This window comes from Rhododendron vialii, chromosome 5a (assembly GCF_030253575.1).
Source record: "Rhododendron vialii isolate Sample 1 chromosome 5a, ASM3025357v1".
Taxonomy (NCBI): Eukaryota; Viridiplantae; Streptophyta; class Magnoliopsida; order Ericales; family Ericaceae; genus Rhododendron; species Rhododendron vialii.
In genome coordinates, this window is record NC_080561.1 from 31956883 (window position 1) to 31984876 (window position 27994).

Genomic DNA, 27994 nt, shown 5'->3' on the forward strand with positions numbered 1-27994 from the left:
CTATAAACAACAAAAGAACAAAATAAAAATCAATTAACAAAAATAAATGACTAACAAATGTAGTTTGGAGGGCCAAAATATGAATATTTTGGCACTTATCATCTACCGCGATGTCGGTCTACAAAGTAGCGGTGCGATGGAGGTGTGACGGGAGGGGTTGCCGGAGAGAGGGGTACAACAGTGGTGCTGCTGCTGTGGTGGGTGGTCGGCTGATGGTGACTTGATGGTGATGGACGAAAATAACGATGGTGTATTGATTTAGGAAACATGATGGGGATGAGATTCTGTTAATGAATGACGATGGTGTATAGATATTAGGATAAGTTCGAGAGTGAAACAGTGGGGATGGGCTTCGTAAATATAGGAAACATGATGGAATAAGATTCTGTTAATAATGAGACATTGTAGGGATAGTCTTGTTTGAAACGGTGGGAATGGGATATATACAAACAATAATATATTTAATAAATGAATAGGGGTATAATGGGTAATAATAGATTTTGAGGATAGAAACATAAGTATTTAAAAGGCTATAGGATGGACACCTAAATAAGTAGGGTAAAGAGGATGTCTAATTAATTTCTTCATATTACAAAGACCCTAAAAAAAGAAAAAAAAAAGTTTGATTATTATTTTTTATTTAAAAGTGGTTATTTCTCAAAATATTTGGATAAAAATAAAGAAATTTACTTTTTCGATTCATCTCGTCGAGACGAATCAATAATCGACAAAAATTTGACGCAAAACTAACAAATACAGAAAAAATTGAACCAGGGCAAAACTAACAAATACAGAAAAAATTGAATAAGGACAAAACGTAAACTTTTTCCAAAAATTAAAAGTGTTAGTGGGATGGGACCTAAAAACAGGAGTAACTCAGTGGGTGTTTTCACTATCAAAAAACTTAAACATGTTTTAACATTTCGTTTCTACTAACAAAAAAATTTCACAATTTTATCATCTCGTATCCATTAACAAAAAATCTGTCAACAAAATTTTTTTTTGCTAAAATAATTATACTTACAAACCCATCAACAACTTATTCTCTACCTAAAATACATAATAACTTTTCAATCACAAATAAAAATTTTCAAAATTTTCAACTGCCGAAAACACCTTGTGTAGCCATGCCGGGTAATATATACTTGCAACGTGTAAGAAGTGTCAAAATTAGAACCATAGTTGTCAATCCCGTTCCGTACCGGCCGGTACGTACCGGAATCGAAGAAAACCGGTAACCTAACACCCCAATACCGTTCCGGGCTAAATACCGGTCGGTACCGGCCGTTTCGGGAAATACCGGCCGGAAAACAAATACCGGAAATTCCGTCCGGAATGTTGCAGTTTTTTTTTTTTTTTTTCCTGTGTATTCTGGAACGTTAAAAAGGGGAAAAAAAAAATTGGTTTTGTTTTTTTTTTTTGGAACGTCAATTAAAAAAGGTTTCAGAATTTTAGCAAAACATGAGTTTGTCTATAGTACGTGCGCGAGGCTCAAAATCCCGGATTTGCACCCCCCCTGCGCGCGAATAACCCGTGACGCGCACCCGGTTAATTGGTTTCCGAATCAATTTTTTCAAATTGCATTCGGCCATGGTCTGTTTTCCCGAGCGCGCGAGACCTCTCCTTGGATTTTCATTCACAAGCTCACTAGTGTGCAAAGTCTTTTAAGGTGGAAAAGAGTTTTGTAACTAAGCAATGTGGGACAAAAAGGCAAACACAATGTTTTATGACTTCACACCAAAATTCCAACAACAATTTATTTATTATGATCGTGAATCAGTAACAACGTCTTATGACAAGTATTATTGTTAATAGAATTTTTCTGCGCGATTTATACACTTGCAATGTTTGATTTTAGACTCCAAATGGTGAATTTTGTTGTTTTAATATAGATATTTTATGATGAATTTCATGATATGGGGAATTTTTTTGAATTATAATTATATATAATTATTATATATATTGTAGTTGCGGTAAATCCGAAACGGTACCCGGTACCTGACCGGTACCGGTACGTACCGTACCAGTAGAAAAACCGGTACCCTGTCCGAAACGGTATTCAGAACTATGATTAGAACTGCCATTTAAAAAAAAAGAAATACAAATGTCAGAGTTCAACACTTTAATGATGTACCTAAAGGACAACCAATGTCAGAGTACCATAGCTCTTTCCCATTGCAGCAAAAGATTACTACTACGGAACTCTCATTCTTAAGCTACGCCTGTTGTTGTGTTGACGTTAGCGGGACCGTTCCGGCAAAACCCTCCTCTCAAATCCAAAACCTCATACTGATACTATAACCTTCTCTAGATCTCCTCAGTCACAGTACTATCTTCCTCTAGATTCACGCATCAACCACTCAACAACCACCGACATGGACGGCCGGACCGACGACGATGACGACGGAGACTTCCTATCATCTCTCGGCTCTTCCGTGAATCCTTCCAATTTCATCGGAACGGACCTCGGCGCCCCCTCTTCTTCTCACACCAACACCAAACAACTCCATCACAGCTCTAAATCAGCACCACAAGATGACTCCTCAGACGAAGACAATAACAACAAAGAAAAAGAATTGCACAGCAGCGGCAGCAGCAGTACTCGCACCCCCGTCAAGATATTCGATCGCTTCTACGAATCTTCCGACGACGACGAGGATGTCGACGCCGATCGCCGCTCCACTCCCGGCGGAGGCAGCGGCGGTCTGGACATCGGAGCGGCGGTCGAGAGCGCCGGCAGGCGCCTCGACTACATGATCCAGTTCCTGGACCGCAAGCTCTCCTCCCCCGACAGCCCCAACAACAACAACCACCCCATCGAGAACCCGGTCCTGACGGAGTTCGTAGCCGGCGGCGGAGGGACCGGGATATTTAGAGTCCCGGTCCGAACCGCGGCGCACCCGGGGCAGCCGCCGAGCCTGGAGCTGCGGCCCCACCCGCTCCGGGAGACGCAGATTGGGTGCTTTTTGAGGACCCTGGTATCTACAGAGTCTCAATTGTGGGTCGGGTCGGAATGGGGGCTTAGGGTTTGGAAATTTTCGGAGTTGTATTCACCGTCGGCCGCGGCTGCGTTTGGGGATGAGGAGGCGGCGCCGTTTTACGAGTCGGTGCAGACCTCACCGACACTGTGCGTGATCGTGGATGAGGGGAGTAGGGTTGTGTGGAGTGGGCATAGGGATGGTAGGATTAGGGCTTGGAAGATGGATCAGTGTTTGGAGCTGGGAAGTGCCTTTAGAGAAGCACTTTCTTGGCAGGCGCATCGGGGTCCGGTTCTCTCGATTGTTATGACTTCTTACGGTAAGGTTTTGTGAAATCTATGTCTCTCTGGTTCCTTATCTACCTTTTGCTGTACCGTTGAATTCGGATTTGTGAAGTGGTTACATTGGTTGGGCATGATTAGTTAGCACTGTAGCTGTGATAAAAACACACGAAAATGAAGCTGTTTTATTGATTACTGTTGCAATACAGCTATGGATAGTACAACAGTGGGGAGAGAGAGAGAGAGAGAGAGAGAGAGAGAGAGAGAGAGAGAGAGAGATGCAACTGACTAACTACTCTCCCACTAACAAACGAACAAAACAGATTTTCTAACTAACTTCCTTGCAAACTCCTTTATTCAATTCACATAGCCATCCCAACTACTTACAAGTTGAGTTGATTTGAAGATATCACTCCACCCACCATTGCCATCAGGACATATATGATGCTTTGTGAAATATCACCCACACAATCATGGATGTATGTGAATTTGTATTTTGCTAGCAGAATATCTCTCTCTATATATCTCTTATATAGATGCATATGTATATATACATGTATATATATGTTTAACTCCTCTCTCTATTTCTCTTATAGTCTTATATATGTACTTCAACCATCAATAATTGTACAACTCCTTTCATCGTTGTTGGCATGTGTTCTGTACTTTCTGTTAAACACAGTTTGTTTGATGATATTTTCCAAGAAAAGCCAATAAAAGAACTAGTGCTTGTAAACATTTGACCCTCTATTCATTGTACCTATATATATTGCGATCAGTAATTATACACCTTCATTCATTATAGTTAGCATGTGTTCTCCCTTAAACGTAGTTCCTTTGATCATTTTTTCAAAGAAAAGCCAATTGAAGAACTCGTGCTTCTGTAAAACATTTGACTAGTATTCAGTTCTCAAAATCTATGGATACAAATGGTTCAATCATCAGTAATCATACACCTTCATTTGTTACTGTTTTTATGCGTTCTTCCTTAATCATAGTTCCTTTGATGATAGTTTCCAAGAAAAGCCGATTGAAGTAGTGCTTCTGTAAAACATTCGACTTTCTATTCATTTATAAATACAGAGAATATATTAGGTTTGTACCTATTTAACTGCTGCCATAGCTCGCTTAAACATCTCATTTATTGCATCACTATAGTACTTTGGCAGTTCCTTTCATTACACCTATTTCTAAACAAGTTCTTGAATAAGCGCCTTTTCTGTAGCACCCACTGTGTTATATGTCTAGGCACCATGTTACAAGCTTTTTATAACTGTAATAAAGCCATGTGAAAATCTCTTTATCTCTCTACACTTTCCTATTGGTCTCCTTAGTAAGTACATTGCTTCTATAGCATAAATCTAAACCAATTCTCTAGTTTTGTTGCAACTCTCACACAATGTTCAGTCACCCTCACCTAACTGCTTGAATAGAAGCAAGGAGATGATCTCTTTCCTAAATCTTTTCTACGTGAATTTGTGGTCTTCAAAAACGAAAGCAAGCTAATCTAATCTAATTTGCTTGTCTTCCTTCCTGGCCTTGCTTGATATGTAAATTAGAGTCTTGGAATTAATCTTCTTTCTAATTTTTACTAGGATATGTTCAGACATCTAAACTGGTTTTCTGCATTTTGGAAAGTGATTGTAATGTGCTTACGCGGTTCAGTGCAACACAATGGAAATATCTTATGGAACTTATAATGTATGCAAACTATGTGTGTGGTGTCTTTTAACCTTGACTGTGGTCCAGGGGATCTATGGTCGGGTTCTGAGGGTGGTGCAATCATGATTTGGCCTTGGGAGTCGATTGAGAAATCTATTTCTCTTACAGTGGAAGAAAGACACTTGGCTGCACTATTAGTGGAGAGGTCATATATTGACCTCAGGAGCCAAGTCACCGGGAATGGTGTCTTTAATATTTTTACTTCTGACGTTAAGCATATATGGTCTGATCATTCTGGTACCAAAGTTTGGAGTGCTGGGTATCTTTCATTTGCGTTGTGGTAAGTTGTCTCTCCCGTTAATTTCCATTTCATGTTGCACTTTAAATAACTGCCAACTAAGTTCTTGCGCAATTTTGATCCTGACGTTTGTAATTGTGTTGATACATGAAGTGCTCATTGATGTGAATGTTATTTATATTGAGGGGGTGTTTGGTAGGTGGATTTTTGCATCTGAATTTTGCATTTGCCCATTTTGGCTGTTTGGCAGCTGGATTGCAAGTACATTTTGCCATAATGCATTCTCCAAATCACACAATGGAGCCTCAATCTTATAATAACCGTTTTAGGAGCTTTTGGATTCTGATTTTGCATTCCCATTTTCAGTCCATACTAGTCACCGCAACCTATACCTATTGTATCTCTTATCAGTGGTCATCCATGTTCTAGTCAAACGTTCTTCAAAATACTGTTGCTTACCCTGTGGATGAAAGCAGGAAGCAATCTGTTCTATACTGACATATGTGGTGTTTATATTCTCACTCCCCTCATTTTAGTTTGGCATTTTGCTGCAAAGTATAATAATTGTGTAACTGACACTCATCCACTTAACATACTTGCATAGTCCACCTTCATATGTGCATGGAGACATGTGTATGGATGTCATACTAGGATGTCGTTATCTTTGTTTCCACATAATTGGAGTTGTAATTCAGGAGTTGGCCATACTATAATCTATGAGTTTGAGTCGTCAACAAAGCACAACTCGTCTTGCCTAGGTATGGAGCAACTCAAATCTCGACTGCATGTACAAAGATAATAGTTTTTATAGCCCAACTACACAGGATTACAAATTAAAGTAAAGTGTTCAAGTTGTGAAATCATCCTTTCAATATTGAAATTCATCAACTAAGTCAAAACCACAATTACTTGGGTAGGGTTTTACGGGCACCTGAAGGCTTGTTTTGGATGGCAGGAATCTTCAGAGAGAATAAGGATGTAATTTAGATATAGATGATTCCTACATTTGAGAGGACTAGAATATGATGGTGATCTTAAGAACATAGAATTATATTGCTGAACTAAATAGAAATCTTGACTTTCCCCTAAATTTCAGGCTCAATTCCCCCCAAAATTACATCCACACTTGGGAAAGGCCATACGGGGGTCCTTCAGTTGTGTTGCCCGCTTTCTCCATTTTTGAAGATTACTCATTGGAAATGGTAGACTCTAATAAATTACCTAAAAGTTCCTTGATAAGGTTCCCGAATTAGTCTGAAAACATGGATAGGAGGATTACATAATATTTACATTAGCTACTAGTTTAACGGTTATTCCTAGTGGTCAAATTCTCATTAGATTAGAGGTATCCAAACATAGGATAAGAGATAGGATTTAGCTTATCTTGTTGACCATGTTGGTGGAAGAATCCAAAGTCTTTTGTTGAATCTCCATGGAAGAGAGGAAACTATTTGGTTCTCATTCTCTTTCTTTTCTCTTGACTCTTGCAAACTTCAAAAACTCTTATATGAAGTTAGCAAGGCCGTTCTATAGTCTAGGACTCTAGGTAGGGCTGATGAACAAATCAAGCTACTTGAGTTTGAGCTTGCTTTCGTTCACTTAAATCTCGTTCAAGATCAGTTTGTTACATAAACAAACCATGTTTGAATATTTGTTTGAAGCTCATTAAGCTATCAAACCAAGCTCGAACAAGCTACTACTTGGCTTGTTCGGCTTATGATGTATATAAAAGTCAAGCAACTCAAGATCGGATTGTCTTTGGCTCGATTAAAGCTCGTTTGAGATCGGCTTGCGTTATAAACAAGCTTGAACATATTTTGAAGATCGTTAAGTTTTTAAACCAAGCTTGAACAACTAAGTACTCAGCTTGTTCAGCTTGTTTATCACTCCCAAGTCTAGGTCACATCCAGGTCAAAAGGGGGGTTAAAACATTAATAAGAGAACTCTTGCCGATGACCGCTTGAGTGAGATTCAACGCTTTAACTCCTTGTTTCTAGACAACCTTCGTGAGCAGAGGTGAGTCCTTCTCAAGCAAGAGTGGATAGAATTGTTGACTTGTTTTCTTTTGTGAACTCAGCTCACGCAAGCGTGATTCATTCATTCCTTTGGGCTCCTATTAGGTAAATTATATGAAGGGCATAAAAAGCATCAAGTAGCAATGGTAAATGACTCAAAAAGTACTTTTGAGGGCCTAACTGCATTCATTTTGCTACTTATCAAACACCCTGGCTTGTACTTGACTAGTCCTTGGGCAAAATAAAAGAGAAGATAAAACAAGGATAAACTAACTTAATTAGTCTAAGTCGGTATTGTTAGACTCACAAATGAATTTAGTGAATTCAAGAAGCCTTTAAACTCATAGGGTATCCTATTGGGTGAGTTTTAGTCTCAGGAGGGTATCTAGAAAGGCTACCAAGTCTAAAAGTCGCTAGGTGCTAGTCGGGCGGAAGAGAAGCGCCTAGCACCTAGAGGCTGGCTAGCTCCCTAGGCGGGGGTCCAACGCCTAGATAAAAATAGACCTAGGCCGATATTTAAAACAGAGAATATGATGGAGCAAATGGGTAGTCTCGGCTGGCGGTCATAGATTTGGGAGTTGCTTTGAGGATGAGGAAGGTGCTGGTGGTGTAGGGCATGGCATTGGAGTGACAGCAATAATGTTAGTGATGAGTTTGCCTTGTGAGAAAAGGAGGGACGAGGGAGAAGTAGAGGTTTACCTTAAGGGTGGTGGCTGGAGAAGTTACTGGTGTCGGCATCCGCTGTGGCCGGCAGCTGGAAGTTGCTCCGGCAGCTTCTGTGATTCCTCACCTCTCTCTCAAGTTTAAATGTGAAGAATAATGGTAAGAGTTAGGTTGGCTTTATTGAAGCATGGGTGCTGCCACATAAATATGGATGGGCGTATTTGTCTCATTAGGTGTCAAACCATGCAATGTAAATGTAGCTCTGCAGAATGTGACGTGTATAATTTTCAAAATAGAGTGTCGTGGCTAGTTTTTGGTTCGATCTCTGCTGATGTGTCCGGGTTCCAATCTTGGAAAATTCCGAAATTCACCGTTTGTGTGAAATAATAGGAAATGAACTATGACGTGCATGGTTTCTTAGAGAGAAATCCTAAACCTCGATAATCAATTTAGGAAACTATTTTGACTACAGTTCGCTAGGAGGGCTCAGAGTCGAAGGAATGTTGCTGTCGCCACTGGTTATGACGTTATGTCAGACCATCAATGGTCCCTATTTAACACATTTAGGACATAACCTAGTTCTTACAAGCTTGAATGTCTTACCCGTTGGTGTTTCAGATTTTCTCAAGCTTTAAGTCTGTAATGATCCACTCAAGCATTTAACACATTTAGGACATAACCTAGCTTAGGTGCAAATTCTAACTTCTAAAGCTTGCTTAATTATACTTAGACCTTGCTAACCACATGATTAACTTTTTGTTATGTTATTTAGTATCATAGTGTCACACCCCATCAAGTCAGCCTTAAGGAGGTATGTGTAAAGAAATCCTCATGTCAAAAGCCTATAAACTTAATCTAGCGATACAATATAATTAACGAAACCCTTCAGAGTTTGACCTGAACAGCACTATAATGAGGCAAGAGGTCCGGTAATGAGGCAAGAGGTCCGGTTACTAAGGGAGAAGCCTGAAACTGGCATGAAACATTTTTTAGCTTATTTTTCTTATCTCCCTTTCTATGGTGTCTTTCTTTTGTTGGCAATGAAGATGGTAAACCCCTCATATGCATATGTCAAATGCATAGTTGTGTAGCGCATCAAAGATTTTTACAACGAGTTCAAGTTTCAAACACGACACAATATGTGAAGTGTGAACATTCTTGTGCAAGAGAGGAGAAAAAGTCACATATCCTCTATCCCATGGGAAGAACTATACTTGTAAAATTTTCAGTGATACAAACCATTTAAACCATTAACAACTCGAGTTGGATCCCAAACATCAGTATGAATAATAGAAAACGAGGATGAACTTTTATTACTAGTAGGGGAATACACACAATGGTATTAGCAAATTTGCAAGGACGGAAACAGTTTCTTCAACACAATAAAGGGGGATGTCCCAATCTGTGATGTAACAACCAAATCTTCTTCTCAAAAGAATCACAGGTTTCATACTTGTGAACTTGCTGAATTTGAACTCCAGGTATCCAGTGAGAATCCAGAAGATAAAGTCCTGCATTCTCTCTATCTTTGCCAATCATATTCTTCATGACAAGATACTGAAAAAAAGAGAGTGGGAAAGAAGGTTACACAACAACTTAATTGTTTCTTATGGCTACTAACAGAAGGGGTAGGCACATCTGGAACATTCAATACAATGGGAAGGGACATAGATGATGTAACCAGTAAAGAACCTTTCAGAAATAGAAGTAAGCAGATCATCAGCTATTTGGACTCATCGTCAACTTGAACAAGTATCATTTGATAATCCAGTCTTATGATCAGAAGCCCCTGAGTAGTTAACCCTGGGGTGGTAATATTTGTGACAGGATGCACTCAAGGTAGTACTAACATTATTTGAATGGGCAAAACCAGTAGATGTAGATATACTCATCTGACATGAGATGACGGAAGGTCTCAACTTCCTATCTAAGATAAACTGGCTCAAATAACGAAGGACCCACCTAAGCAACTGGCGAAGTCATCTCTACAGGCTGCTGGATAGTAGTATGATGAGCCCGAGATCTACACTTGCCATCTATTCGACATCCTCTACCCCCTGACTTGAGATGACCATGGAGTATCCAATATTGCTCCCTATCATACTTCTTTCTGTTACGAAAATCACAAAACTGTTTGTCTCTATCATCTGATGCATCACTAGTTTGACCTTTGTCGAATTTTTTAACTCACTGACCTGAAATCCCAAAGACCAGACCTTACTGGTGCTGAATTCCGATGAGGCAGTTGCTGAAGCATAACATCTCTTCTACTCTCTTTACACTCCTTTTCTAAAGCTGAACTCGAATCTGGCCATATTGGGATTTAACCCAGCAAGGAACTCAATGATCCTCCCATGCTCAATATGTTTCTTTAATTTCAAGGCATCTACTGTGCTTTCAGTGCCAGGTGCTTGGTGATAATCTAACTCTTTCCATAAACCACAAAGTGTATGAAAGTAAACTCCAATGGAAGAATCCCTCTGCCTCGTGTTATGAATCCGACATCCTAATAATATATTTCGTTCGTTCTCCCTTTCTGCGAGTAGGTTTATGAAATTGGTTTTGTTCTCATCAGCGAATGAGTCCAGTGATATTGCAGTTTACTATGTGTATGATTCAGTGTTCTCTTCATTCTTGTTGCACACATGGCGACTGCCTTATGTTTTGGTCATCGCATGTTCAACTAATGTTTCAGGCTCTCCTTCCTTAGTTTTCTAGCATCTGCAGTTTTAATTGTACTTCCATTTTTGGCTGCGGGTCTTCTGCATGGAGTTTCAGTGGATGAAACATCAAATCATCAGCTTGCATCAATGAATTTTGTGACGAAATTGGATAAAATTGCCATTGTTACCTTTTGAGCACCTCATTGCATTCTTGTATTATCTGCCTCCTAATTCTTCTATACCTAGGTGTTTAAAGTGTAAATTCTTATTCTGCAGGGATTCTCGTACTAGGGAGGTACTTAAAGTGTTCAACATCGAAGGTCAGATTGAGAACACATCATTTACGCAGGATCTCACGGTGAAAGATGAGATGAAAACAAAGTTCGTTTCTATTTCAAAGGAGGAGCGACCCCAAAGTGCCATCAGTTTCTTTCAGCGCTCACGCAATGCTATAATGGGAGCTGCTGATGCTGTTCGTCGAGCTGCAGTAAAGGGAGCATTTGGAGATGATAATCAGAGAACTGAAGCACTAATCACGACAATTGATGGCATGATTTGGACTGGGTGTTCAAATGGACAGCTTGTTCAGTGGGATAGTAATGGCAATCGTTTGCAAGATTTCAAGCACTATTCTCAGTCCGTTCAATGCTTAAGGACATTTGGGTTTCGAATATGGGTAGGCTATTCAAGCGGCATTATTCAGGTGTTGGATCTCAATGGTAGTTTACTTGGAGGATGGATAGCTCACAACAGTTCTGTAATAGATATGGCTGTTGGGGCTGGTTACATTTTCACATTGGCTAACCATGGTGGCATACGAGGATGGAGTATCACATCTCCAGGACCTCTTGATAGCATATTACGTTCAGAGTTATCTGGAAAAGGATTTTTATATACTAGGATAGAAAATTTGAAAATCCTGGCTGGTACATGGAATGTTGCACAAGGAAGAGCCACCCGTGACTCACTTATATCTTGGTTAGGTTCTGCAGCCACAGATGTTGGCATTGTTGTTGTTGGGTTGCAGGAAGTTGAAATGGGTGCTGGTTTCCTCGCAATGTCTGCAGCAAAAGAAACTGTAAGATATGTTCAAAGTTTCTCAACCTTGTGTATTTACTTACTCTGTTGACACAATGAGAGGCTTTTCTAAATTCACAGTGGTTATCTTCAAATAAATATTGGGTGAAATTTTTTGAAGAGTGGGTAGGAGACTTGGAGTTGCTTGAGTGTTTCACTTCCTATATACATTAAAAAGGATTAAATATTTGTTTTGTGTGTTGTTTCCATTAGCATGTTAATGGAAATATTTAAGAACTAATTTGAAAACCTTGCACAAGCTACAAAATGGATTTGGAGACTATAGCTGGAGCTTGGAAGTATGTATTTACGTGTAAAAGCCTGAGAATTGAACTTAGTGAGATCCACAGGGTGGTTTATGCAAAAGAACAAGTTTAGATGATAGAAAAATAACTATTAAATTACTCAAGTTTGTTTGACAAAATTATGATTCCGTGTAAGATACAGAGTAAGCTCTAAACTGTAAAATAGTGCTATTGCTACATTTCTATGGATAGTTAGAATAAATGTAGATGGCCTTTTACATTGTTGTCATAAATACTAGGGTTAAGTTCACTAACCTCCCCTGAGGTTTTTGACAAATGCAAGTCTCTCCTGAGGTTTCTGTGATGACACTGCCCTCCCATGCTTTGGAAACTCTAACCAAGATTGCCCCTTCCTCTAACTAGGTCACTAACTAATTCACTAGTTGTATTAAAGTTGGCTCTTAAAAGACAAAAATACCCTTCAAAGTGCATGATTTCCTCTTCTCTTGTGGAGTGATTCTAAATGAACCCATAAACTTATTTCTAACCCATTTATCTTGCACTCCCACTTAATAAGTTTAATACAATCCAAAAATACCCACATCCTATCCACCACCAGGCCTGCCATCACTGTCTTTCTACCATAATTCCATTTTCTCTTTTTCCTTACATTGAAATTAACTTTTACCATTTGAATATACAATGAGAAAAGCATGAGAATGGTTTGACGATCGAACCTAAATTGGCATGGAAAGTCATTTCCTATATGGTTATTAGTTCTTCCACAAGCTCTTTTCAACTTCTCCGTCAATTGGTCTTTACAATCCTTTCTCTAGCTCTTCTGGAGTGCTTCCCTCTCTTCCCTGACATATCTCTGGACTAATTCGTGCCATCCGTGTGTGCTTCTCTCAAGTGAACCATCTGACCTTGTCTGGCCTTGTCAACACCCTTCTACATGTCAACAAAACAGGACCATTATTAAAGCATCCAACTCAAAACCAATTGGCCATGAGTGGAGAGGCCGCCCAGGCTTATAGACTAGTTTTGGAGGTTACAATTAACCAATGTAGGACAAGCTGTAACACTCCACACACGTGCGACCCCTGACTTTGCACATGGAGAGGTAAATAACAGATCCATAACATAGGGATCACAACGAACAAGGAAACAAGGTGCACTTAGGCACAAACGATGGGGCAATCAATCAAGAGAGTCTTGTCCAAAGGCCTCTGAAAGTCTGGCTTTGATACTATGTTAAAGTACCCGATTCAAAACTAATTGGCAATGAGTGGAGAGGCTGCCCAGGCTCCTATACAAGTTTCGGAGGTTTAATTTACCAATGTGGGACAAGCTCCAACAACCACTAACATCCTTTTAGTTGAAACATATTTGTTAACTGGAAATCCTTTGCAGCAACAAATAGAATCGTTTCAAGGTCGTGCAGAAAGATTTTTGAGTGTTGATTGCTGCTTACCTTAACTTCTCTTTATGTATTCAAGTTGGCACTTCCTTGGGAAGTGGCATCCAAAATGGCCTGTATTGTGTCAGAGTTATATCCTTTAGTGCCCTTCTGCAAGAGTTGTGTCCATTTAGTAGTTAATTTTTCATTAGTAACTATACGCTTCTGGTGCCCTTTAGTTGCAGCTATTTGGATAGACATTTTTCAGTGACTATCAGTTCCTGTCTCTTGAATCATTTAGATGGTAACATATCATGCAGTAGTATTGCTAATTCTCACACCCTTTGGAAAATACATGTGATTTAGAATCTTGAATTACAAAGGTTCATCAAATAAGAGTTGCAAACAAGGATAGGATGTGACAATGGAACCCTTATACCTGTATTCTATTTGAATCTTAAAAGTAACAAAAGATTACGCTTTCTTGTATGTGACTAAGCTAGGGTTTTTTGGTTGCCAATTTTGAAAAATGTTTGTTATTGTTTGGTGAAGCAAATCGGGATGGATCCTGTACTACCATAATTTGCTCATTCTATTGAGGTGGGTTATTTGATTCTCAAGTTTAAATGTGTTTAGTTAGGTTCATTTGTGTTGTCAAACCAGGTAGGTCTTGAAGGGAGTAATGCTGGACAGTGGTGGCTGGATATGATAGGGACAACTTTGGATGAGGGGTCAACTTTTGAACGTGTTGGTTCCAGACAGCTGGCTGGCTTGCTCATTGCTGTGTGGTGAGTACTGTTTTGAGGATCTTGGGTCTGCTAGGATCTCTTTTGATATCAATTGGGTGTGAAGTTGTCAACCAGTTCCATGGGTCAGTTGCCCGCTGAACTTTGGGTTTCTTTGTCTTTATCCTTCTATGGTAAAGGAATTTTTATGTTTTTGTTGTATAGGCTCATTTCCTTCCTTGCCATACCGTTTTTTCAATCCTTTTTGTTGTTACCGAAGTTCTCATGCTAATCTACAAGTTCATTGCTTGTTATCGAAAAAAGTTCGAGGAGGATGTTTTCATTTTCTCATGAGTTAAGGACCCGTTACATGGATTGAAAAGCTTCTTGTTGGTTATTTTGTAAAGTTGGACTTGTTGCAGGATCGTGTGGGCCTTCTTTTTTAATATTTTGATACTTGCGAGTTGTCAAGAGGGGATAGGCCTACTTTTGATTCTCTTGTATAAATCCTTTCTTGCCAAGGAAAGATTATGACTTGACCCTTCCACAGAGAAATTGGGAGGCAGTACATATTAGATCAAATGTGAAACAAGTGGTTGTGACACTCAGGGCTTTGATGGGCCTGATTCTGGTACATGGGCTGCATGCTTGGTTGATGAAAGAAGGTCGGGTCTAGACTCTAGAGGACAAGGCTCCAGCTATTAAAGTCCTCCACTGATTGCATATCTTAGTTTTTTTTTTTTAAACTTAATAAGAAGAGTTTCAGCTGATTCTACTCCATGGCCTACCAACGTTGGTTAATTTATTGTTTGCTATTGTCTTCTTTTACCAAGTATATATTTTAGCTCATTAGTTCTTTCTTCCTGTTGGAAGAGCTGTGATTTGTAAAGATTATGCTTCAGGGTCAGGGACAATATTAGAGATCATGTTGGGGATGTTGATGTTGCAGCAGTTCCATGTGGTTTTGGACGTGCAATTGGTAACAAGGTATTGTTGGCTTTTCCTATTCTGCTGATTTGTCGTGTTCTTAAAAAGCCATAAGTTATGTAGGAGACTAATTTCGTCGTTGTTGAGCTGTTGTGTAAAATATTGCTTAAACTTTAATCAACTTAGTTATATCTATAAGCAAGCCAGGCCAAACATCAATGATGGTTTATGAACTATGAAGCACCAACACTCCTAGAGATTCACCGTATCTGTGTCGAACACTCCGGGGACATGTAGAGACACGTATAGTACCCAACATGTGGTGTGTCCATTAAATTTAATATTTTCCTTTGGGGGACAATTACATTTGGTAGGTCAATAGTGCCAAATTGAAAATTTTGGCGAACGAAATGACAATCAATCTCAATATGTTTCGTACGCTAATGGAAGATGGAATTGTAGGCAATCTGGATGGCACTTTTGTTGTCACAATAAAGAAAAGTGGTAGAGTGAAAGGAAACTCAAATATCAGATGAAAGCCAACAGAGCCAAACAATTTCAGCAGTAGCCTAAGACATAGCACGATATTGGGCTTCTGCAGTAGACCCACCAGTAACAGGTTGTTTCTTGCTTTTCCAGGCATTGAGAGAATCACCAAGAAAAACACAGAAACCAAATGTTGATTTCCGATCAGCGATGTCACCGGCGCAATCAACGTCAGCATAGGCCCGAAGAGTCAAGCTCAAAGTGGAGGAACACTGATAGATAGTACAACAAATATAACACAAGAACGTAGTAAAACAAATATAACACAAGAACGTAGTAAAGCAGTCCAATGGGTAGAATGAGGATAGATAGGACAACCAATATAACACAAGAATGTAGGAAAGCATTCCAATGTGTAGAACGAGGAGCAGACACAAATAGACTAACCATCTGGGCTGCATAAGCAATATCAGGGTGAGTCACAGTAGAACACCATCGGAAGTAGACAACTTGACATGCAATTCAATAGGAGTATCAACAACCTAGTAAAAGTCCGACAAATAAAAAGAGCTCATTCGTGTATACTAGGATTGAAACCAATCCGCAGAGCAACTGATTGAAAGCGCTCATACCAAGAACGAGGAGGCTGTTTGAGCCCATAGAGTGCGGCGGAGACGACAAAAAAGACCAGATGTATGAGAAAATCCTGGAAGAGGGTGCATACAAACCTTTTCAGAAAGGTACCCATTAAGAAGTTATTCTTAACATCCAACTGAAAGAGAGACCCCTTGTCCACGGCGGCCATGGAGATCAAAGTGCGCAGGGGATCCATTTGTGCTGGCAATACTTATGGGGGAAGTAGGGGAAACACACTTACAGCCTGTTGAGGGCTCCTTTCGGTGGCAGCCATGAAAGCCTGAAACTGCTAACGCTGCTGAAACGAGAGAGAAGATGGGATTCTACTAGAAGTAGAAACTGTAATGGCTATTGCAGGACGATGGAGTTGTTGTAGTGGTCGAGAAGATGATGCAGCAGTCAAATGTAAATAGTTGTGTCCATTAGGTTGTCCAATCTTGGGGCACGTGTTCATTGAATGACCCTTCTAATGCAAAAAGCATTCATCCATAGCAACTTGAGGTTTAGGCTTGCCAGTGACCTGTAACATATGTGATGCCGGATAGGCAAGAGAGGAGCTAAATACTGACTAGGTGGAGCAATTGGAGTTACAAAGGCCAAGTGGGAGATGCAGGATAAGACACGAGAGAAAACTACCAAAAAGAGTGCCAACAAAGATGATTCGGGACACAAAACAGTATTAAACAATTGCTCAAACAGTACAGAACAGTATATTAATTTGCACCCCATTTTCTCTCCCTTAAAGTCCTTTATGGATTTCGAGTTGGGTATATTTATATCATTTTCTATTCATATAGTTGATTTGGCTAAAGGTCATCGTACCAGGGAGCTGTTGGTTTGAGGATGAGAGTGTTTCGTCGGACAATGTGCTTTGTAAACTGCCACTTTGCTGCACACTTGGAAGCTGTCAAAAGCCGTAATGCTGATTTTGATCATGTATATCGAACCATGGTCTTCAGTCGACCGTCTAACCTTCTCAATGCTGCTGCTGGTATGGTGCCATACCTGTTCTTGTCTTGCTTCCCTGGTCAAGGTATTTATGGATTGTTTATCCTTTTCGTTTGCCATTGGTCTTTAATGCAGTTGGAGTCTCATCTGCCGTTCAAATGCTTCGCGGTCTAAATGTATGTCCACATTATGTTTAATTGGTACTCCGTATTTGAAGATCTGGTGCTTAAGTTGTGCTGTTGAACTACTCCTCTTCCGTTTCAAGGTAAATCTTTGATGCTCGTGCAGGCCATGGACATAAACTCTGTGGAGGGCATGCCTGAGCTATCTGAGTCAGACATGGTTGTATTTTTGGGTGACTTCAATTATCGGCTTGATGATATATCTTATGATGAAGCAAGGGATTTTATTTCTCAAAGATCCTTTGATTGGCTCAGAGAAAGGGATCAACTCCATGCAGAAATGAAAGCCGGGAATGTCTTCCAGGGAATGCGTGAAGCGATCATTAGATTTCCTCCCACGTACAAATTTGAAAGGCACCAAGCTGGTTTAGCAGGTACCTTTTGCTATACTGTGGGATTTTTGTTTGTGGGTATCAATGGTTTTTGTCTGAACTCGACTTGAACAAAGTTCTATGGTATCTGTTGAACCCAATAAAGTGGAATGTTCTAATCTTGTTATAGGTATATTCTTGCATTTACATATTCCATTGTAGAGGATGTTGAAGTGTGCTTCTGAGGGATTGATTTTGTTATACTGTCTGCATTTAGGGTATGATTCTGGTGAAAAGAAACGCATTCCTGCGTGGTGTGACAGAATTATATACCGTGATAGCCGTTCTGGTTCAGTGTCTTCTTGCAGTTTGGACTGTCCTGTAGTATCTTCAGTATTACAGTAAGTTTCCTTGCAGATTTCTAGATGCATACATGAATTAACCCGCACATGTGTACATCTAACATCTACATATACCCATGCAGCATGCCAAGCGTAGTGTAAGAATCAGTAGTCAGAGTCAATGATGATCTACAAGGACCCATCTTCATTAAGTCCATAGGGTCGTACTCTCATGACATCATTCACCTCTTGTTTCTTTAAATGGACTTTGGTAGTAACTTATGCATGTGTCAATTGCTGGCTTGTTAGAGAAACTAGTGTTAGACCACGTGTCAATTGCTGGCTTGTTAGACCACGTTTGTTGCACGTCATCTCGTGATCTTTGGTCGTTTGTTGCACGTTTGTCACATTCTAAGTATTGTAGAACTTTGGTCGTTAAGAAAATTTGTTAAAGGTGAGGGAGTACAGATAATTATCGATGCATGTCATGCCCATTGCTTAATTTCATTACACTTTTGAATGATTTCAATATGGAAAATAGGTTAGATTTTGAATTTAATGAGTTTTGTTCTCCATGGTACCGAAGAGATGCAAAGAATGACATTTTTAAAAGCATGCAAATTCTACTATAGCGATTTTGCTTTTGCTCAAATATCTGATACAATTAAAAAAAATCAAAAGAGATACCAACGAAATTTGATAGTAATTTACTGTGAGATCAGCTTCTTTGTCATCAAGCAGAGATTGTATATGATATGCCATCTTTGAAACCCTCACAAGCATTTGTGCACCTGCAAAACATCTCCACTTAAAAAAAGCAGAGTGCACCGAATCAACTATTCACTTATTTTCAAGTTTTTGTGGACCATTGCACCTTCCAGTTCCCAATGCTTCACAATCTGTTAGCTTTAGGTCCATAGTCATACATATTGCCAATCAATAATGAAATTTGAAAAAGGAAAAATTTTGGGTGTTTTTCAAAACTCGCAAATTGAATATAATTGTCAAAAGAGAAGAAAAGAAGCTTGGGGGTGCAAGTGTACAATCTGGAGACTGAATATCTTATTTTCCTCACATATAATGGTTCGGACCGAATTTAACCACACAAATAGACGCATACAACAGAGGTTAAACAAGTCTAAACTTTGTTTTGTTTGAAAACAGTCCATACACTTTTATTCCAACACATCTCAAAGGGATAAGAGGTTCCAATGCTGATATCCGTCTGAATGCAAAGAAACCAAGAAAAACCAATGCTTATTGTATCTAACCAAGGAAACCCCAATGGAGGTTTGTCACATACAAACACTAGGAGAGAGAAATCAGGTAACTGTAAATCTGTAAAGCGCAGTTAGAGTTACAAGAATGATGGAAATAATTCATAGCAATACTTTGATGCGAAGATTAAAATATTTTTTAATGTAACTTTTGATGAGAATATATCGAATTAGTTGATGACGACTTGTCTTTCAATGAAGCGAAGGGAAAGTAGAGTGATATCCAAGCACAGGGTCTATGATGTCCTCTATGATACTTTATGAGAGATCTTACGATTGAATGGAACACCAAAAAAATTATCAAGAGATCATAGAAAAAGTTTCCCTCCGTAACTGTCAGATTGGTAACCACCGACGCATCTAAAAGTTTAAGCTATTTGAAAGAGGGGTAACTTCGTTATTAATATTCTCAATACGCCCCCTCATGAGGCTCTCCTTCATAAGCGAGCTAAACACGTGCTAGTATTTTAGTTATTATGTGGATGATGAGGTTCAAACACAGGATCTATTGCGTGCTTTGATACCATATTAGATTTTTTTTTGCTAAGCAGATACCATATTAGATTGTTACCCACCAACTCATCTAAAAGCTTAAGTTATGAGAAAGTGGGGTAACTTTGTTGTTTATATTCTCAACACTAACAATTGGCCAATCATGCAACGCTAATACGACATCCACATCCTAAACTTGTACCTAGCTTTAACTTATTTGTTCATCTTGCATGGAACTCCTTTGCATGAACCAAAAAGTAATAGACTCTACTACATTTACCATTTCTCACCAGTCGCCACCAAAGGCCAATATTATACGCAACTAGTACTGAACTTAGTGGTTGCCATCTAAAACTTGGCACAGTATATTATGTATTATTCACATGTGTAATAAACACCCGACGATATACATTGACACAAGTATGTGGAAATAAATTGGGAATTCATATAAAATGATGTGGATTCTCACTTTTTTCTAGAGCCCATGTGCACATTTTGTTCCCTCAGAGGCCATTTTGCATTTCTCACAATCCAATTTCCTTACCAACATATTAAGCTAAGTTGAAAATTACTTTAATTGATGCACTCATTGGCCTTGCGCATGCCAAACCTAGATAGGTAACCCAGGCTTCCTTAGAGAAATCATGTGCCATATATTACGTCCCTAAACGAGTAACTTAGCCCATAAACATGGCTCCCCACATTGAACTAATGGCCTGTTTGGATGCATCACTGTGAAGAGGGATTGTAAAATACCCCCTCTAATCCATGGGCCCGGCACTAATACGCCGTTTGGGAAAGCAAAATACAGGGGGGATTTCTCATTACCCCCTCCTCCATAGTAGCTGCTAATACCCCCTGAGGGGGTCTTCCAGATGGGTAGGTCTGGAGTAGTTATTGTGGAATCCCCCCTAATTCCCCTATTTTAGGACGATTTTACCCTTTGTAATCCCCCTTCCCCACCCTAGGTACCCATTCTGCTTCTGTTGGAAGAAACGATAGGGAAAGCTGTGCAAAAGAAAAAAAATTAAGTGTTCCAAATTTTAATTCGTTTAAACCGGTGGAAAGATTTTAGTTTTTTGATCATTTTTTTTCTAAATGGTCATAATTAAATTTTGACTGTAGAACTCTCGTTGATTAACCGTAAGAAAGTCATACAATCAAATATCTAACCAATGAGAGCCCTAAAACCAAAAATTAATTATAATCCTTTAGAATAAAATGATCAGAGAAATAGTATCTTTACATTGATTCAAATCGATTGAAAATTAGAACACTTAATTTTTCAACCTACAGTTTATATATTAAAAAATATGATTAAAAAATTAAGTGTTCTAATTTTCAATCCGTTTGAACCGGTACGAAGATCCTATTTCTCTAATCATTTTATCATAAATTGTCATAATTAATTTTTGGCTTTAGGGCTCTCGTTGGCTAACCCTAAGAGATATTTGGTTGTATGACTTTCTTAGAGCTAATCAACAAGAGTCCTAGAGTCAATTTAATTATGACCATTTAGAATAAAATGATCAGATAACCAAAATTTTCACCGGTTCAAACGGATTGAAATTTTGAACACTTAATTTTTTTTTGCTTTTTTCTCAGCTGTCCATCTCGTCTCTTCGAACACTTAATTTTTTTTCTCAACTCGTATTTATTCTAATTAAAATGAAACTAACAAATTTTGTCATAAAACACTGTATAAGGGCAAAAAAGTCATTTAACAGCTTTTTACATCAATCCCCCTTCCTTATACCCCCAATTAATCATCCATCCAAATCAAGTACTATTAAATTTACTAACCATTCAAAACAATTGGATAATCACCATTCAATAAAGAAAAGATGGTATAAAATAAATTAAAACTAAACCTAACATTTTTATATAATTAATTATTATATTAGTTAACTAAATTATTATTAATTATTTGTAAACAAAATTAATCAAAGTTGGAGGCCAAGTCATCATATATTTTAATGTAATGAATAATCTAACTAAACACTGCACAAGGGCAAAAGGGTCATTTGACAGCTTTTTACATCATCCACCATTCTTTGTACCCTCTATTAATCCTCTATCCAAACAAAGTATTACTTAATCTCCCTTCTCTAATACCTCATCCAAACAACCTACTATTTAATACCCCCTCCATAAACATCACATCAATGTGGGCCATCTCTTACTATCCAATACCCCCTACTATCCAATCCCCCCTTATTACATAACACCTCCAAATTTAATCCCGCATCCAAACGAGCCCTAAATCCTAGAAGACCCATACCCTTGTAAATAAATAAATAAAAGCAAAGGGGAAACAAAGTAAGGGTTGCTACTTTAACACACTGTGATACACACACACACATGTACATGCAAATAAAGTGTAGGAATCTTAAAGAAGGATTCGTATGTGTTAAAAATTGTTAGCAAGCATAAAGTTATAGCTAATCTGATGAGCCTAGCCTTTTGACTTTTGCATTAATTCTTTCTCCTGAACATATAAAGCACCAAACGACTTCCTGTATATTGGTAAGGTCCAGAACAGACCAGATCTGAGACCTTAAAGCATAGAGAATCCATAATAAACAGAAAGACACCTGGTTTCAATCCTTCAATGCAAGCTTTTATGTCTGATCGAAAAACTAATGTAGGTTATTCTGATACACTGGAAAAACAAAAGCTAAAATGAGGCTCAATCGTAATGAAAAAATGTATATAAACATATGTGTAAAGATCTGACTTTTGCGAAATCATGGCCTAATTCTTTATTGTGCTCCTTTAAACGCTTTATCCTTGATGCAAATAAATATAGCCAAGATATGCAGGTAAGTAACACCAGCTGAATCAAACCAAAATACCAAAGTGTTTTAACACTAGGAATCAAAAAATAAGACTAGCACTACATTTGTAGCTGCTAGAATAAGATAGAAAAAGCTAGGACCAAGAAAGATTGTCTTATAGTGAAAATACAGCAGATAGAAACAAGTTTAACCTACCGAAGTGTGCTCCTACTCCCTATCCAAGAGAAGTACCTGAATCTGGACACTATTCAGGTCTGAACATGAAGAAATCAGCGGCTTTAGCTAGCCTCTTCGCACATACAGCAACGACAGAGGGAACTGTAGGCGCTGCAGGATCGAATCTTAAAGACCCAAGCCTCCGATTCTTCAAAACCCTAGCTGGTTTGGAGCTCTTGGCTCTATGTAGTTTTCTTCTGGCTAAGAAAACCCCCAAGTACTGCGGATTACCCCCTTTCCCAAAACATTATATTTGTTTCAAAATCACCCCAAAACTTCCAAAAACTCATAAAAAAGGACCAGCTAGACCAAAAAGGATTTCAACCACGGAAATGACATAAACGCCCCTCACTGAAGAACCTTAACAAAAACCCCTACTATGTACATATTTACATTGTTTGCATCAATCCTTGGTAAAGAAAACGCGGAATAACTCGAAACCAAGCATGGACTAGTATAATCATTTATGAGAACAGATTAAATGTCTAAAAATGGGCTATGAAAACTACAAAAGTACCAAGATCCCCAAAATCCCTCAAGCATATCACTGAGAGATGGGCTTGGTTCCTTGATGTCAAAGAACTTCTTATTGCACCAAAGAAAGGTACGTGTAAAACATGACTCAGCTTTGGAATCTCTAGAAAAGTTAGCATTTTTAGTTCCTTTTGCTCTTATTGACTTTTGGAATATAATATACTTTTTGACCCTTTTAAATCAATTTCATCATGCTTATTGATTAATTACAATTATGAAAAAATTTAAAACGTCAAACCAAAATATTGAAAGCCCTGAACAACTATAGTCGTTCAAACACCAAGAAAATATGAGAATAATAATGAAAAATTGGTATCTTGTAAAGGACGATTGTTTTCGAGAGGAAGCAGGTCATTGGGGCCGTCATTGTTCGGTACAGTCAAATTGCAATGTTACCCCAAAATATGTGACCAAAATGAACCCAATAAAAGATGATGACTTTCAAGTTGTATTGGCAATTTGTTACAGCGACTTCTCAATCCAGAACACCAAATTAAGGGACGATTGCAGAAGAGCGCGGGAAATATGTACCTATATGTATGGTGTCTTGGGCTGCTCGGTTTTGAGAAAGGAGGGGCAGAGTAGGGAAAAGGAAGCAAAATATGCCAAGCCATGGATTAACATAAAAATTCCCCTTCAACTCCCTTTTACTCATAGTGGATGGATATGGTGTCTGATGGCCAGTCAGATTGTTTGCTGATATCTGATGAGGGGCATAATATTTGACTGGGGCTTTGGGTACCCTTTGTTTTTTGGTTTTGTTTAATCATGGTCTCTAGAAGCATAAACTATTACTGCGTCGTTAGAAGTACCATCTATTTACCTGGTAAAACTGCTCTTTGTGTGTTCTATTGTGTTTTTATTCCTTCTAAAGGGGTTACATGTCTTTCTATTAGGTATGAGGCTTGCATGGATGTGACAGATAGTGATCATAAGCCTGTACGTTGCATATTTGGCCTTGAGATTGCTCGAGTAGACGAGTCAATAAGAAGACAAGAGTTTGAAGAAATTACTGGCTCTAATGAAAACATCAAGCGTATGCTGGAAGAACTATGCAAGGTTCCGGAAACTATTGTCAGTACAAACAACATAATTCTTCAGAACCAAGACACATCCATTTTGCGGATTACCAATAAAAGTGGGAAAGAAAATGCTCTTTTTGAAATAATTTGTGAAGGTCAGTCCATGATTGAGGATGGGCTAGCATCCAATCATCGCCCAAGAGGTTCTTTTGGCTTTCCTCGATGGCTTCAGGTACGTCTCCAGATCTTGAAAATGATAATGAATGCTATTTCTTGACAGTATGTGTGCTCTCGAGTCAGCAACCTGCGGCTTTGGTTTGAGAAAAAATTGTTACTTCTGATTGGACTAGTTCATAGTCGGGGTCAGAATATTGTATGTTTGTAGTGTTTTACGCTTCAGATTGGAAAGAACCTGCCAGCTTAAATGTCTATAGCAACTAATGAGGAATGTAGTTATATTCTAACTGGAAACCAAGAAAATACGCAATAGGTGTATATCTTAAGAGGGGAAACATTAGCCATTTCAGCTTCAATACGTCAACGGTTTTGGGTTATTTTAGGCATGTATGTTTAAGACATTTTCAAGGGAAAATGCAGATACACTCCAATCTCATAAGAAAATAAAACCCACTGAACTCTTTCCTTTTTGCAATTGGATCCTCTCCAATCCCTAACCTTGCTAGTGACCCATTTTTTGATCTTTCCCGGGCCCACTTTAATGGTCGGAAACGTTTAAGCTCAATGAGAACATTAACCGTGTCAAAAATCACGTTGATCGGATACTGATTAATACCGAATGGATTTATCTTCAAGAAAATATATAGGTTAAACATGTTATCTCAAGATAAATGTATTGCGATTTGACAACTTTCAACAAAAGTTTCGATCATCTAAGCGAGACCATAAAGGGGTCCATAAATGAGCCCGACAACACGGTCAAGTCCCCTTGAGTTGGACTCTTCTTTTTCTAAAACGTTGAGGCTCCAAAACTCTCTCTCTCTCTCTCTCTCTCTCTCACACACACACTCACACATAGGCACTTGCCCTCCCTGAGGCCAAACAATTAATCTTCTTAAAGTCATTGTTCACATTTGCTTTCTTTTTCAATCCCATGTGGTCATTGTACCAAGTCTATATTACTCTACTCCTATCAATTGAGAGAATTGCGCTGAATTAACAAACACTGTCTATCCATGCAACCATCCTATTGTCATCGGATCTCTATCCTCCATAATTTGTAGGCCATCTTTCTCCTCTTTCAATTGCGCTCTCTCTCTCTCTCTCTCTCTCTCTCTCTCTCTCTCTTCATTTTTTCTCTCTTTATTTTAACAAAACTTGGTACCAACCTCTCGAGTAAATGATTTTGAAAATAAAACCGACTGAACTCTTTCCTTTTTGCGATTGGATCCTCTCCAATCTCTAATCTTGCTAGTGACCCATTTTTGGATCTTTCCCGGGCCCACTTTAATGGTCGGAAAACGTTTAAGCTCAATGAGAATATTAACCATGTCAAAAATCATGTTGATCGGATACCGAATAATACCAAATGGATTTATCTTCAAGAAAATAGATAGGCAAACTGGACTTAAACATGTTATCTCAAGATAAATGTATTGCGATTTGACAACTTTCAACAAAAGTTTCGATCATCTAAGCGAGACCATAAAAGGGTCCATAAATGAGCCCGACAACACGGTCAAGTCCCCTTGAGTTGGACTCTTCTTTTCCTAAAACGTTGAGGCTCCTAAACTCTCTCTCTCTCTCTCTCTCTCTCTCTCTCTCTCTCTCTCTCTCTCTCTCTCTCTCACACACACACACACACACACTCACATAGGCACTTGCCCTCCCTGAGGCCAAACAATTAATCTTCTTAAAGTCATTGTTAACATTTGCTTTCTTTTTCAATCCCATGTGGTCACTGTACCAAGTCTATATTACTCTACTCCTATCAATTGAGAGAATTGCACTGAATTAACAAACACTGTCTATCCATGCAACCATCCTATTGTCATCCCTCTATCCTCCATAATTTGTTGGCCATCTTTCTCCTGTTTCAATTTCTCTCTCTCTCTCTCTCTCTCTCTCTCTCTCTCTCTCTCTCTCTCTCTCTTCAACTATTTTATCTCTCTTTATTTTAACAAAACTTGGTACCAACCTCTCGAGTAAATGATTTTGAAGATAATTTTGAAGATAGGAAGTACGCTGTTTGTCATTCACACATTGGATATAGCTTAACTTCCTTGCAGCTATTGTCTACTTCCTTACTCCTATATTCTCAGAAAAGGTCAAAAGGTACACAATTGAAACTCTTTAGAATTAAGTCGCAACTCACCTTTGGACTCTGATTGCCAGTCATTTGATGATTTGGAAGATATGAAGTACACCATTGGTCATTTCACATTAACTTATGCTCAACTTCTTTTGGAAGTTGTCTGGTTCATTTCTCGTCCCATTTTCTAGTTTTTCGTTTTCATTGCCATCTTCAAGCTTTTCTATTTTGGAACCTTGGTTCCTTCCTCGTTAATTCTTGAATTAAGATTTTTTGCTATTTTGCTGAGACAAACAAATACTCAACTCAACCCGTCAAGCCTTTATCTCAATTATTGGGGGTTGGCTACATGGATCCATTTCCTCCTAAGTTATCTAACGAATTCTGATGGATAATTGGATATGAGCATTATCTGGATCACTGGTTGTCAAAAAAATTAGTTGGTTGGTTGTTATTTTGCGAACTACAACCTCGGGATTTTGCACTTTTTCCCTAAAATCAAATCAGCTTATCAATTTTTTCCCCTTGTAAACAGGTCAATCCAGCGACTGGCATAATTAAACCAGGCCATATCGCAGAGATATCAGTTCATCACGAAGAATTCCACACACTGGAGGAGTTTGTTGATGGCATCCCTCAAAACTGGTGGTGTGAAGATGCCAGAGACAAGGAAGTTATGTTGGTGGTCAAAGTGCGTGGCACCCTCACAGTTAAGAGTAGGTGTCACCGAATTCGTGTTCGTCACAGCATCTCAGGCAAGATTAGTACACATACAGATATTAGTAGCAACACTTCTGGCAATGTCCAATCAAATGTTCTTCGTCGGGCTGATTTCCAGAGACTTAGTGGCTCCTCTGATGTAGTTGACAACCTAATAAATCTTCATTCTCCTTGAAACAGTTCAGGTATATACTGTTAATGCAGAAACCGATGTGGTGGTCGATATTCGTAGAGGGCCCATAGTTTGACTGGCAGAATATCGACTACATGAGGGTCCGAGTGTAAATAGCTGCAAAGCTCGGATGAGATTTTTGTGCCACCTTGAAATCATCTTGATTCCAAGCAGTTGCACTTTCAGTGTGTGCTTAAAGACAATTCTGTGAGTCTTGTTGAGTTGTTTGTGGTCATCGGGTTGTACTTCAGGACTCCTATTGTCAGTGGCATCTGTAGCAAAGAAAAAATGAGTGCCTGTACAGCTGAAGTCTTTGACCAATTACCGTCTATTCTAACTTCGCTGCCATGCCAGCCAAATGAAATTTAGATTTGTTATGTTTGAACATTATCTGAACATACTGTATATAAAAATTAAAAAAAAATACAAACAAAAGGAGTAAACAATTGGGCTGGGTAGACCCATCCCTTCTCCGTTTATAAGTTAAATCTTCTTTTTCCATTTTTTTTATAGCAGAATTATGAATTTTGGCTGTCTTCACAGAGATGGAAAGACGAGGCAGTAAGGCTTGTTGAAGAATGCTGTTGACATTTTTGTTGTTGTATAACATTGATTGATGGGTTCCTTCAGCTTTTAACTATTTCTTTACCAGTCTCT

At 38.8% G+C, this 27994-nt stretch overlaps 1 protein-coding gene across 1 annotated transcript; it reads left to right on the top strand.

Moving 5' to 3' along the window:
* Window positions 1–2132: 2132 nt before the first annotated feature.
* On the top strand, window positions 2133–27966 carry LOC131328060 (type II inositol polyphosphate 5-phosphatase 15). Its single transcript, XM_058361199.1, has 11 exons — window positions 2133–3297; window positions 5009–5261; window positions 10837–11638; window positions 13945–14069; window positions 14909–14993; window positions 16881–17046; window positions 17139–17179; window positions 17292–17559; window positions 17774–17897; window positions 24051–24408; window positions 26981–27966. The coding sequence occupies exons 1-11, from the start codon at window positions 2376–2378 to the stop codon at window positions 27338–27340; spliced, it is 3504 nt and encodes a 1167-aa protein (XP_058217182.1). The 5' UTR covers window positions 2133–2375; the 3' UTR covers window positions 27341–27966.
* The last annotated feature ends 28 nt before the right edge of the window (window positions 27967–27994 follow it).